This window comes from Bombina bombina, chromosome 2 (assembly GCF_027579735.1).
Source record: "Bombina bombina isolate aBomBom1 chromosome 2, aBomBom1.pri, whole genome shotgun sequence".
Lineage (NCBI taxonomy): Eukaryota > Metazoa > Chordata > Amphibia > Anura > Bombinatoridae > Bombina > Bombina bombina.
In genome coordinates this window covers 837,434,078-837,447,585 of record NC_069500.1, presented here as the reverse complement: position 1 = coordinate 837,447,585, position 13,508 = coordinate 837,434,078, and the positions used below count along the sequence as shown (strand labels likewise).

General features: G+C 37.1%; 1 protein-coding gene across 1 annotated transcript in view; it reads left to right on the top strand.

The window, feature by feature from the left end:
* Positions 1–13,508, top strand: part of MYDGF (myeloid derived growth factor) — a 60,600-nt gene that overhangs the window by 14,950 nt on the left and 32,142 nt on the right. The window contains exon 5 of the mRNA XM_053703163.1: positions 521–593. Coding sequence (XP_053559138.1) covers positions 521–593 — 73 coding nt within the window. The remainder of the gene's footprint in view (positions 1–520; positions 594–13,508) is intronic.

Genomic DNA, 13,508 nt, shown 5'->3' with positions numbered 1-13,508 from the left:
GAAACACTATTTCGAATGTCACATTCGAATCGAATGTCACATTCAAATCGAATGTCACATTCGAATTCGAATATTACATTTATAAAACGCAGTATTAGACTAGAAATACTATTTTGAATTTGAATGTCACATTCAAATCGAATATCACATTTAAAACACAGTATTAGACTAGAAATACTATTTCAAATTCGAATATTACATTTATTAAACACAGTTGAATGTCACATTCGAATTCAAATATTACATTTCGAAATTGAATGAATACATAGCTAAACATTCTATTATTTGAACAAATATTTTCGAATTTTATTGAAAAATTCGAAAACGAAAATTTGAAAATAGAATGTTATATAAACATTCGAAATTCAATTTGAACGAATGTATCAAAATTCGTTTTAAATTTCGAATTTTTAGAAACATTTGCCCATCCCTACTGTATACACATAGATTCTTGCTCCTTTTTATGAGCCAAACTCAATCATTAAGTTTGTGGTTTATGTTGCATCTTATTCCTTTGCAGTCTCAAGGAGCAACAACTAGTCTCAGTGACATCCCTCTAAAGAGCTCGGAGTATGACGTGGCTGATACTACTGGTAAGAAGCATAAATGGTTGCTACTGTGTTACCTACATGTTTTTATCCTTATCACTCTCCACTGCTACTATCTCTGTGTGTGAGATATTCAATTTTGTAAGTTAAAACTATAACCAACAAACACGGAGTAACCACTATTTCTCATGAAGGTCAGCACAAATGTAATAGGGACTTTGCAGTGTTCTCCCAGGACCTATTTAGGGCGAGATTACAAGTGAGGCGGCATTTAACGTTCTGACTTCTGCACTAACTTGAAGCTAGAAGTAAGGTCTTTGCGTGTGTCGGGTAGCGCTCGTATTAGAAGTTGAAAAAAGCACTTGTGTGCAATGTTAAATTCCGGCAGTGGCTTGCTGCCCGCCAGAGGAGAGCTGGGGCGGTCAGGGGCGAATATGCACGCCCCTGTCTGCCCTTCTTGATAAATCAAACCCTATGTGTGTTATTTTCTTGGGATACATTTTTTAGGTTCTATCACGAAAGAGAGGATTATTACTTTGTGTAACTTGATGAACCTTCCATATACCTTCCATGTATTCTGGTGTTTTTAGCTTGTAGACATTTGTCTCATCCCACCCAATATCGTTTATTCCCTGGAGAAATTATTTGCAGTGGATAAATCCTTCAGAGTCTTTACTGTATAGAAATCATTTTATGTCTAATATTTATTTTTATTTTTTTATTGCTTTTACTATAAATTTAGTCAAAAACCACATTGATTAAATCACTACACTCCTGGATGGTTTATCATTGAAGCAAGGGACTGGCCACCAGATGACCTCTGTTATAACTGTGTCTTTCTAAGTTTGTTTCAAGAACTTTATTTTGCAATGTAACCCTCTTCTTTAGAGCCATCTGTTAGCTTTACAAACATCAGGACGATATTTTTTTCCTAGTGAAGTACGCAATGAATGTGTCAAGTGCTTCTCCATGTTTTTTTTTCTGGATCCTTAACAGCAATGTGCACCTATTTTGTCTCTAAATTTTCTAGCTGTGTTCCGATACACCCTTGTTGTACCTCAGGTTGTATGTTGCTTATTTTTTGGCTTTTTGTGAGAGGGTGAAGTTTGGGTTCCGCTCACTACAACTACATGTCAGTGTATTTGTATTATTGACCTACTCTTCCAAGTCTCATGGATATTAATTCTTTAGCTTATACAATTATTTCACCTCTCCAAACGGTCTTCGGCAAAACTCCAAGGCTTATACTTCACAATAAGGCAGCTTAAAAAAAATCTACACATTAGACTTGAAATAAGTCCAAATCATCCATTCATTAATTTCATGGAAGGACAGTGGTTGTCTAGTGGCCAAGTTGGATGAAGGTTGTATTTGCAGAGGGTTTGGCAACATTTTCATTTCCTAAGTCACTGGTGGCAGCAGTTTATGTTGAATCTTTGTCAGTAGCTAATTCTCCTACTTCCAGAAGACATCTTTATCTTCATAATTTTAATTAAAATATCTAGTGAGAGAATTTTTATTTATTTTTTTTAGATAATTTTAGGATTACATAAAGAGGGCAAGGTTTCTTTCCATATAAGAAAGAAGAAAGTGTATGTGTGTATATATGTGTATGTATGTATGTATGTATGTGTGTGTATATGTATATATATATATTATATTATATGTGTGTGTGTGTGTGTGTGTGTTAGGGCTGGGCGATATGACCAAAAAAAATGATTATATTTTTTTGGGAAAAAAACGTGATTGCGATTTAATCGCAATTTTATTAAAAATGATTATAACACCTTCATTTAGCATTAAACAATTTATTTAACACTACAGAATCTTAATGTACATGTTTATCAATGTCCAATACACTATGTGAGCATAAAAATACAAAACAAAAAATAGTTGCAATAAAATGTGCTGCCTGTGATGTGATTAAATAGTAGCCACTAGCCAGTTATTAGGTCTTATGACACAAGTTCACACAACATTGTCATGTTTTATTGGACAGTCATTTTAACAGTGAGGACACAGTGGTATGATTAACATATGAAGCAGTGTAAGCATGGAGAAACCTAAAAATTGCTGTCTTTACATCAGTATGACTTGTAAAGTTCTGTATATATAAATAAAGTGCAGTAAAGTAAGTACATTGAATGCACACACTGCTGCATGTGTTATTCATTTTAGGAGTTACTGTCCAGGGAATGTGGCATTGACAAGGTCAATCCTGACATCCTGCAGCCTGTTATATACAATCACACACTAGTCACAGCTATTCTGTAGTAGTAGATCTATATAAAAGACCACTAAGAAGTAGAACATATCAACACAGTTATATACAGGAGGTAGTAGTACATAACAATTTAACTCAACACATACAAACAAAACTAATTTAAAGGGACACTGTACCCAAAATTTTTCTTTCGTGATTCAGATTGAGCATGGAATTTTAAGCAACTTTCTAATTTACTCCTATTATCAAATTTTCTTCATTCTCTTGGTATCTTTATTTGAAATGCAAGAATGTAAGTTTAGATGCCGGCCCATTTTTGGTGAACAACCTGGGTTGTCCTTGCTGATTGGTGGATAAATTCATCCACCAATAAAAAAGTGCTGTCACAGAGTACTGAAACCAAAAAAAGCTTAGATGCCTTCTTTTTCAAATAATGATAGCAAAAGAATGAAGAACAATTGATAATAGGAGTAAATTAGAAAGTTGGTTAAAATTGCATGCTCTTTCTGAATTACAAAAGAAAAATTTTTGTACAGTGTCCCTTTAAATGAAATTAGCTGGCCAGTTCTTGCCACATTGCCCATGTTTTCTTGGGCAGTCAGTCTACCTGTGGTAAGAATAACATATGAAGCAGAGTGTGCAGCATGTAGAAAGAAACCTGAAAAGTGCTGACTGAGGACTATCCAGCTCCAGCTGCATGATTTGTGTTTCTAAGTAACGGTAGTACAATGCAGCACGCTGCTGCATGTGTTAGTCATTTAGCTGAGTGACTGTCCATGAAAACATGGGGAATGTGACATTGACAAAGTCAATCCTGACATCCTGCAGCCTGTCATATTACATTAATTTTTACAGCTATAGCTGTAGTACAGAACACAGTAAGAAGTAGAACACCATTTATAGTTAGAGTAACTAGTACAATACATAATACAAACAACTGAACTCAACACACACACAGCTAATTGAAATGAAAATAGTTGTCCAGTTCTTACCACATTGTCCTTTGTTTTCTTGGGCACTGGGCAGTCAGTCTAGCTGTGGTATAAGTAACATATGAAACAGTGTATGCATTGCATGCATGGAGAAACCTGCTAAGTGTGCAGCAGCATGATGTGTGTTCTGTTTCTAAATTCTAAGTACAGTAAAGCTATTACAATGCACACTGATGCATGTGTTAGTTATTTAGCTGAGTGACTGTCCACTGTCCAGGAAAACATAGGGGATGTGGCATTGACAAGGGCAATCCTTACATCCTGCAGTCTGTCATTACATCAATTTTTACAGCTCTAGCTGTAGTACAGAACACTTACAACATGGGTAGTTAGAGTACAACTACAATACATAATACATTACAAATAAGTAAACTCAACACACACAACAGCAAATTGAAATTAAATTAGCTGGACAGTTATTATCACAACACATTGTCCATTTTTTCTTGGCCAGTCAGTCTATCTGTGGTATGAGTAACATCTGAAGAAGTGTACAACTACATGGATGGAGACACTTGCAAAGTGCGTACTGTGCAGCACTGATTTGTGTTTCTAATTGCACAATAAGGTAGTACTTAGTACAACGCACACTGCTTCATGTGTTAGTCATTTAGCTGAGTGACTACTATCCAGGAAAACATGAGGGATGTGGCATTAACAAGGTAAATCCTGCAACCTGTTTTTAACATCCATGCATCAACTAATAGCAGCAGCACTGCAGCATAGTACAGTAAGAGTACAAACATTATTCAAGATTAAAACAGAGAATACAATAGAAAAACATTGGAATTTGGAAGCTGGCCTGCCCTGGTTATGGCATTGGCCATCAATACAGCCAGAATACAGTCAGTGCACAAAGTGCATGTGCATTTTCACACAGAAGAGAAATGTGAATAACTAAGTATTTGAGCTCACAACATCATAATGTTGTTTTTTTGTCATAGTGAGTGACAAGTTAAGTGCAACTATAACATACAGCTTGTAAAAGCAGGGCCCATGAAGGAATTGTAATGATTTTTTGTAATAGTAAATAATTTAGTAATATATGTAATAACAAGAGAATAACATAAATAAAATATATTATAACATTTAAAAATTGCATGGTTTTTAGACTTTAGATAGGTTAGGTGATTTTTGGATACAAAAACCAACATCTGACTAGGACAGTACAGCTACAGTAGTACTGTAGTACCATTTTTTATTTTAAGCATTACTAGTGTTTTTAGTGGGTTAGGTTTTTGGCTAAAAAAACAACATATGTACCATTTCTGGCTTCAAGCATGAACGTTGACAGGTCACCACATTTCCTCCTGTACTAAACACCCTCTCTGATGGTGAACTAGTTGCAGGAACACAAAGATATTTTTGTTCTAGCTTGCTCAATTTTGGAAAGTTAATCTGATGTAGTTTCCACCATTGCAGAGGATTTTCTCACTATCAATGGAGGGAGAAAGCAGGTAGCTGTTCAGCTCTGATGCTATGGCTTCTTCAAGTTGCAGATATGGCGCAGCGGACTCAGTCTTGAAAAAACTTCCTAAAGACTTTCTTGATTTCTTTGCAGGAGGAGGACCATCTGCTGCAGGTGCTTGCACTGTTTCTTCTTCTACATCTATAACTTTGCATGGTGGACTGCTGATTGCTTGACTTGCCTTCTGCACAACTTGCTGCTCGTGCTCAGACACAATGGCCATATCAGACATCACCCTGGCCTTGATGCTTGTAATTTAATGTGCATTTATGTAGGTTGTCTTGAATCGTAGATCAAGGAATGATGCCATATCTAGCAGATCTTGAGTATCTTCATAATTTCTATTCATATATTCAAGAATTTGGGATTTCAGGTCAGAATCCTCTTCCTCCAGAGCCAGTATCTTTGTGTTTAATAGATGCAGAACTGGTTTAACATATGATACACTGACGTAGTTTTCTCCAGAAAGGGTATCAGTAAAATCTTGACCTTGCCCCAGTCCCTTACTCACAGATTCAAGAACATCAGTTTCCTGCCATTGTGGAACCAGATGTCTGGTTTTTCTGTCTGCAGAGAGAACTTGAGTCAATGCTCTCTGTTGCTCTAAAACTATCTCTATCATCTTTTGTCTTGAGCTCCACCTTGTTGGGCACTCTGTTATAAGTGAATGCTTTGGCAGTTGAAGTTCTTCCTGGGCTTGAGTTAATGCCACCTTTTTCCAGCTGTGTGAGAAATGGCAAACCATTTTCTTGCATAAGCCTGTGGCTCTAGAAATGCGAGGCTCATCTTTCACTGCATTTTCAATTGCAAAATGGAACCTGTGCCCAAAACACTGTAGTCTTCTCCATTTATTCAGAGCAACAGCCTTGACGATGTTGGTGCCATTGTCTGTGGGTATTGATACTTGTTGATCCTCACAGAGTCCCCATGAGGCCAAAGCTTCTCTCAAACCTTGCGCTACATTCTCTCCAGTGTGGTCAGAAGGAAAGTATGATGTTTGCAAACATAGACTTTTGATCTCAAAATCATCATTGATGAAGTGCACGGTTAAACTCATATATGGCTCCATTGTTCGGCTTGACCACATATCTGTTGTTGTTGCATAGTATTTCAATTGATTTATCTCAGATTCAACTATAGCTTTGCATTTTGCATACCTTTCTGGGATTGCAACTAATGAGAAGTAATTGCGCGATGGCATTTGGTATCTCTTGTCGAGTGTGTATCATTCTTTTGAAGCCTTCTTTACTAACTGTGTATGCAGGCACCATGTCTTTGCATATAATAATATGCAATAGCGTTGGTTATTTCTCTATGCCTTTTTGAGGTCTTCCCATATGGTGCTGTTTGGAAATGCCTTTATGATTAATTGCTGCTGCTCAACTTTAGATTCACAGCTTGTTTGTGTTGTCTTTTCTCTACCAGGGTTTTTTTTGCCATACATCGTTCAAAGATTTCCTTATGCCGCTGTTTAACCTCTTAAGGACATATGACAGAATTTTTCCGTCATAAAACAATTGAGCAAACTGAAAGCTGTGTCCTTAAAGGGTTACGGTGCTGAAACAGGTTTGATGTGTTACTTCGTTTTGCTGCAACACTCGTTCACAAGTTTTGCAGATTACTTGGTTCTGCTTCTCATCCTCTTTTCTGAATCCAAAATATTCCCAAACAAGTGATGTTGAATTTTTCTTTGGCACCAACAATTCTGTAGCAACTTCAACTTCAACATCATTTTCATCATCATCGTCGTTATTGTTGGACATGGACAGCTCTTCAGAACTCATCTTAAATTTTATGTACCACGCACACAATCACAATACCAGCTGGCACAAAAAATATGAGGAGATTATACTACCGCATACACTGCCAATATCAGTAGGGTCAGGTGTCACTGGCAACCGTGGCACAAATAGACTAGACCACAGTCTTGCACTTGAATACAAAGACAGAGAACTATTGAATGGCCTTGATAATGTAGTTAGCTTAGCTCTGATGATGCTAGTATAGCTTCTTCAAGTTGCAGAGATGACGCAGCGGAAGCAGTCTTAAAAAAGCTTCTTAAAGATTTTTGATTAGAATCACACAATTGATTTTGATTAATAATTAAAGAATGGATGATATGCTTCTGTTGCAATTAAGACAAGAGACCACAGGCACTTGAAAGTCTTGAATATAAAGAGAGGACAACAATGTGCTATATGATGCAGTCACCTTGATTGAAGAGAGAAAACAGGCTAGCTGCACTTGAATATAAAGAAGACAATGATGGGCTTGATTAAGCTGTCACCTTGATTGAAGAGAGAACACAGGCTTGCTGCACTTTAACAAAGAAAAACATAGGCTGATAGTGCTATGATGCAGGCACCTTGATTGAAGAGAAGTAGAGAACACAGTGGCTTGCTGCACTTGAATAGAAAGACAACAATGGGATTGATGATGCAGTCACCTTGATTGAAGAGAAAACAGGGTAGCTGCACTTGAATATAAAGAAGACCACAATGGGCTTGATTAAGCAGTCAGTGCACCTTGATTGAAGAGAGAACACAGCCTTGCTGCACTTTAAAGAAGAAAAAAATAGGCTGATATACTTAGTGCTATGATGCAGTCACCTTGATTGAAGAGAAGTAGAGAACACTGGCTTTCTGCACTTGAATATAAAGACGACAACAATGGGCTCGCTTGATTAAGCAGTCACCTTGATTGAAGAGAGAACACAGGCTAGCTGCACTTGAATATAAAGAAGACAACGATGGGCTTGATTAAGCAGTCACCTTGATTGAAGAGAGAACACAGGCTAGCTGCACTTGAATATAAAGAAGACAACAATGGGCTTGATTAAGCAGTCACCTTGATTGAAGAGAGAACACAGGCTTGCTGCACTTTAAAGAAGAAAAAAATAGGCTGATAGTTCTATGATGCAGGCACCTTGATTGAAGATAAGTAGAGAACACAGTGGCTTGCTGCACTTGAATAGAAAGACAACAATGGGATTGATGATGCAGTCACCTTGATTGAAGAGAACACAGGCTAGCTGCACTTGAATATAAAGAAAGAATACAACAATGGACTTGATGATGCAGTGACATCACCTGGATTGAGACTAGAGGCAAGAGACCACAGGCTTGTACTTGGTCTAGACTATAGAATATACATGTGCTTGCTTAACTTAATGATGATGCAGTCACCTTGATTGAGAAGAGACAAGAGACCACAGGCTTATACACTTGAAATGATTTAAATATAAACTTTAAAGACGACAACAATGGGGTTGCTCATATTCATGTTTATTTAGACGGAGGCAACACTGGATTTCACTGGAGGAGACTGACCTTGCAGTCGTAGAATACATTGGCTCTGGAGGACTGACCTTGCTGTTGTAGAAAACACTGGCTTTGGATGACTGACCTTTCTGTTGTAGAAGACACTGGCTGAATAGCTGACCTTGCTATTGTAGAAAACACTGGCTTTGGATGACTGACCTTTCTGTTGTAGAAGACACTGGCTGAATAGCTGACCTTGCTGTTGTAGAAGACAGAGCCTTTCAGAGTTGCAGTGCACCTGCAGGATGACTTTGCTGTTGTAGAAGAAGAAACAGGCTGCACTAGGATGTGGATGACCTTGCTGTTGTAGAAGAAACAGGCTGCAGGATGTGTGGATGACCTTGCTGTTGTAGAAGAAGAAACAGGCTGCAGGATGTGTGGATGACCTTGCTGTTGTAGAAGAAGAAACAGGCTGCAGGATGTGTGGATGACCTTGCTGTTGTAGGAAGAAACAGGCTGCAGGATGTGTGGATGACCTTGCTGTTGTAGAAGAAGAAACAGGCTGCAGGATGTGTGGATGACCTTGCTGTTGTAGAAGAAGAAACAGGCTGCAGGATGTGTGGATGAACTTGCTGTTGTAGAAGAAGAAACAGGCTGCAGGATGTTTGGATGACCTTAGCTGTTTGTGAAGAAGAAACAGGATGCAGGATGTGTGGACGAACTTGCTGTTGTAGAATAGAGAAACAGGATTCAGGATGTGTGGATGACCTTGCTGTTTGTAGAAGGAAGAAACAGGATGCAATCTGGAACCACAGCTGTTTGGCTGACTTCGGTGAACTTGAGTAGACAACACACAGGCACTGTCAGGCAGGTATTTGCGTTTGGTTGAACAATGAACATAAAATATTTTAGTATAAGGGAAGTGGTGGGGAGGGAGACAAGTTCTACTTTTTGGAAAGCCAAAATAAATGAATGAAAATTTGAATGTATAAAAAAGTGTTTTGTTTCTTTACTTTGATGTCCCTCCCAGTCCATTACTGTTTCTGACTGTGTTGTGGTTTGTTCATTGTTGTCAACAACACAGTCAAACAGTAATGGACTGGGGAAGGGACATAAAAGTAAAAAAAACACTTTTTTTCTACATTTAATTATTTTTTTTTTGTGTTCAAGAGCAATAGAGCTTTAGCAAGCATTGCATGCCATCCGAAGCATCATTTGAAATTAAATTGACTTATATTTTATTAGCTTAGCTATTTTTTTTTTTCTTAAACACAATTGGTTAGGCTTACTTAGGCTGCTATTTTGTGGCTCCACAATGCACATGGACAGTTAATAGGGCATTGCAGACTTGACACAAAGAATGCATTGCTTGCACATTTAAGCATCATGCTAATTTTGATATTTTTGCGCACCAAAATGCATTAACCATTAATGATTTTTTATTGTTGCAGCACTAGCCTAGCATTAATCATAAAAAACAATCTGACTTGCATAATTGCAGAGGCTGAGACTACAATAAACAATTATTAGAGTTTTATTTATTTTTTTAAATAAAAAAAAAAAAATATTACTTTATTTGCACTTGCATATTATTTAAACCAATATAACTTATTTGGGAAGTGGAACATAAACTAATATAATAAGAATCTTTTTTGATTATTTATTAAAAATGATTTGTGTTATGGTACACTACTGGACTGCAAAACTGGTATTAAGGGCAATGGTAATGTAAATATAAAATTAACTATTTAAAATTAGAGGAAAAATATTATAAAAACAAAAAATACGTGCACTCACTGACTGCAACCACTGTCTACTGTTTAGGAGATTGATGATCTATCTTCTGGGAATCTAACGCTTAGATTTAGAGTTTTGTTCGGTAAGGACCCCGGTAGCTAACGCCGTCTTTTTTCTGGCCGCTACCATAAAAATAAACTCTGGTATTGAGAGTCCACATAAAGGCTGCGTTAGGCTCCAAAAAAGGGAGCGTAGAGCATATTTAACGCAGCTTCAACTCTCGATGAGCTGAAAAAAAAACCTAACACCTGCAAAAAAGCCGCGTTCAGCTCCTAACGCAGCCCCATTGTTTGCTATGCGTAAACACTTCCTAACGTCTGCACCTAACACTCTAACATGTACCCCGAGTCTAAACAATCCCTAACCTTACACTTATTAACCCCTAATCTGCCGCTCCGTAAACCGCCGCTACTTACATTATCCCTATGTACCCTTAATCTGCTGCCCCTAAACACCGCCGACCCCTATATTATATTTATTAACCCCCTAATCTGCTCCCCACAACGTCGCCTCCACCTGCCTACACTTATTAACCCCTATAATAAGTTATTAACCCCTAATCCGCCCTCACTAACCCTATAATAAATAGTATTAACCCCTAATCTGCCGACCGGGAGCTCACCGCTATTCTAATAAATGTATTAACCCCTAAAGCTAAGACTAACCCTAACACTAACACCCCCCTAAGTTAAATATAATTTTAATCTAACAAAATTAATTAACTCTTATTAAATAAATAATTCCTATTTAAAGCTAAATACTTACCTGTAAAATAAATCCTAATATAGCTACAATATAAATTATAATTACATTGTAGCTATTTTAGGATTAATATTTAATTTTTTACAGGCAACTTTGTAATTATTTTAACCAGGTACAATAGCTATTAAATAGTTAAGAACTATTTAATAGCTACCTAGTTAAAATAATTACAAAATTTACCTGTAAAATAAATTCCTAACCTAAGTTACAATTAAACCTAACAACTACACTAGCAATAAATAAATTAAATAAAAACCAGCGTTTAGGAGCCTCTAACGCTGGTTTTCACGGCTAACGCCAAAACTCCAAATCTAGGTCTAAATTAGTTACTTTTTAATAGAATTACTATCTCATTATCTATATCATTAATATTATCGTACTGGCTGTGTGGTGGCATGTGACAACAATCGCCCGTATTCTTCATATGTCTGGGCTATGGGGTAGAGTGGCAAGACGGAAGCCTTTGCTTACGAAAAAAAAAACATCCAAGCCCAGCTAAATTTTGCAAAAAACACATCTGAAGTCTCCCAAAAGCATATTGCAAAAGGGTGTTTCTGGTTTGATGAAACCAAGATTAAACTTTTTGCCATAATTCCAAAAGATATGTTCAGCGCAAAAACAACACATGCATATAACCAAAAGAACTGAAGCATTTTGGTGGCAGCATCATGCGTTGGGTCTGTTTTTCCTTCAGCTGCAACTGGGGCCTTAGTCAAGGTAGAGGGAATTATGAACAGTTCAAATTCCAGACAATATTGGCACTAAACCTTCAGGCTTCTGCTAGAAAGCTGAACATGAAGAGGAACTTCATCTTTCTGCATGACGACCCAAAGTATACATTCCAAATCAACAAAGGAATGGCTTCACTAGAAGAAGATTAAAGTTTTGGAATGGCCCAGCCAGAGCCCAGACCTGAATCCAATCGAAAATCTGTGGGGTGATCTTAAGTGGGCTGTGCACAAGAGATGCCCTCACAATCTGACAGATTTGGAGTGTTTTTGCAAAGAAGAGTGGGCAAATCTTGCCAAGTCAAGATGTGCCATGCTGAAAAACTCATACCCAAAAAGACTGAGTGCTGTAATAAAATCAAAGGGTGCTTCAACAAAGTATTAGTTTAAGGGTGTGCACACTTATGCAACCATATCATTGTAGTTTTTATATTTCTAAAGATTTTAGTTTGTTTTGCAATTGAGCTGTACAGTTTATAGGTCACAGTTAAAGGTGGAAAAGTTCTGAAATGATTTATCTTTGTCTCATTTTTTTACATCACAGAAACATGACATTTTAAACAGGGGTGTGTAGACTTTTTATATCCACTGTGTGTGTGTAGGTATATATATTTGTTAGGAATAAGCCGGCAAACACTTTCTTCTATAAAAGTCTGTATTTATTTAACATCCATTAAAAAGAGAATAAACCAAAATGTATCAAACAGCTTTAGGAAAAGGTATGGTCTGACATGTTTCGGCCATAGCCTTAACCATAGACATAATTTAAAACCGTATGTGCAATTAAAATATATACCCTTAGCTAGTTACTCATTGGTTCAATTTCGATCACTTGACCCTCATACTCAGTGACACCCTTAAATGGATTTTAACCCTTTATCACCTTATGTAACAGGTTAACTATGCTCCTCTCTGTAACAAAATAGAAACTGTGTTTATTTTACCTGCAAAGGACTACAACAATACTCACTATGAAAGGTAACAGTCAGTAACAAAGATAAATTCATACATAGAGATGCAGGACATATTTTTGTTTGTAATATTTTTCCTCTTTCAACGGTTATACAAATATATTTAAAAATTACATGTCCTAAAAAACAATATGAAAGCAGTGTCAAAATATATGCAAAAATATATACACTATCTCCTTTAGCCTTCTTTTACAGAACACCTACAAAGGTACATATATGAATATTGATCACTACCAATCATTTCTTTCATGTAATTAGCAAGAGTCCATGAGCTAGTGACGTATGGGATATACATTCCTACCAGGAGGGGCAAAGTTTCCCAAACCTCAAATGCCTATAAATACACCCCTCACCACACCCACAAATCAGTTTTACAAACTTTGCCTCCCATGGAGGTGGGTGAAGTAAGTTTGTGCTAGATTCTCGTTGATATGCGCTTCGCAGCAGGCTGGAGCCCGGTTTTCCTCTCAGTGTGCAGTGAATGTCAGAGGGATGTGAAGAGAGTATTGCCTATTTGAATTCAATGATCTCCTTCTACGGGGTCTATTTCATAGGTTCTCTGTTATCGGTCGTAGAGATTCATCTCTTACCTCCCTTTTCAGATCGACGATATACTCTTATATATACCATTACCTCTACTGATTCTCGTTTCAGTACTGGTTTGGCTTTCTACTACATGTAGATGAGTGTCCTGGGGTAAGTAAGTCTTATTTTTGTGACACTCTAAGCTATGGTTGGGCACTTTTATATAAAGTTCT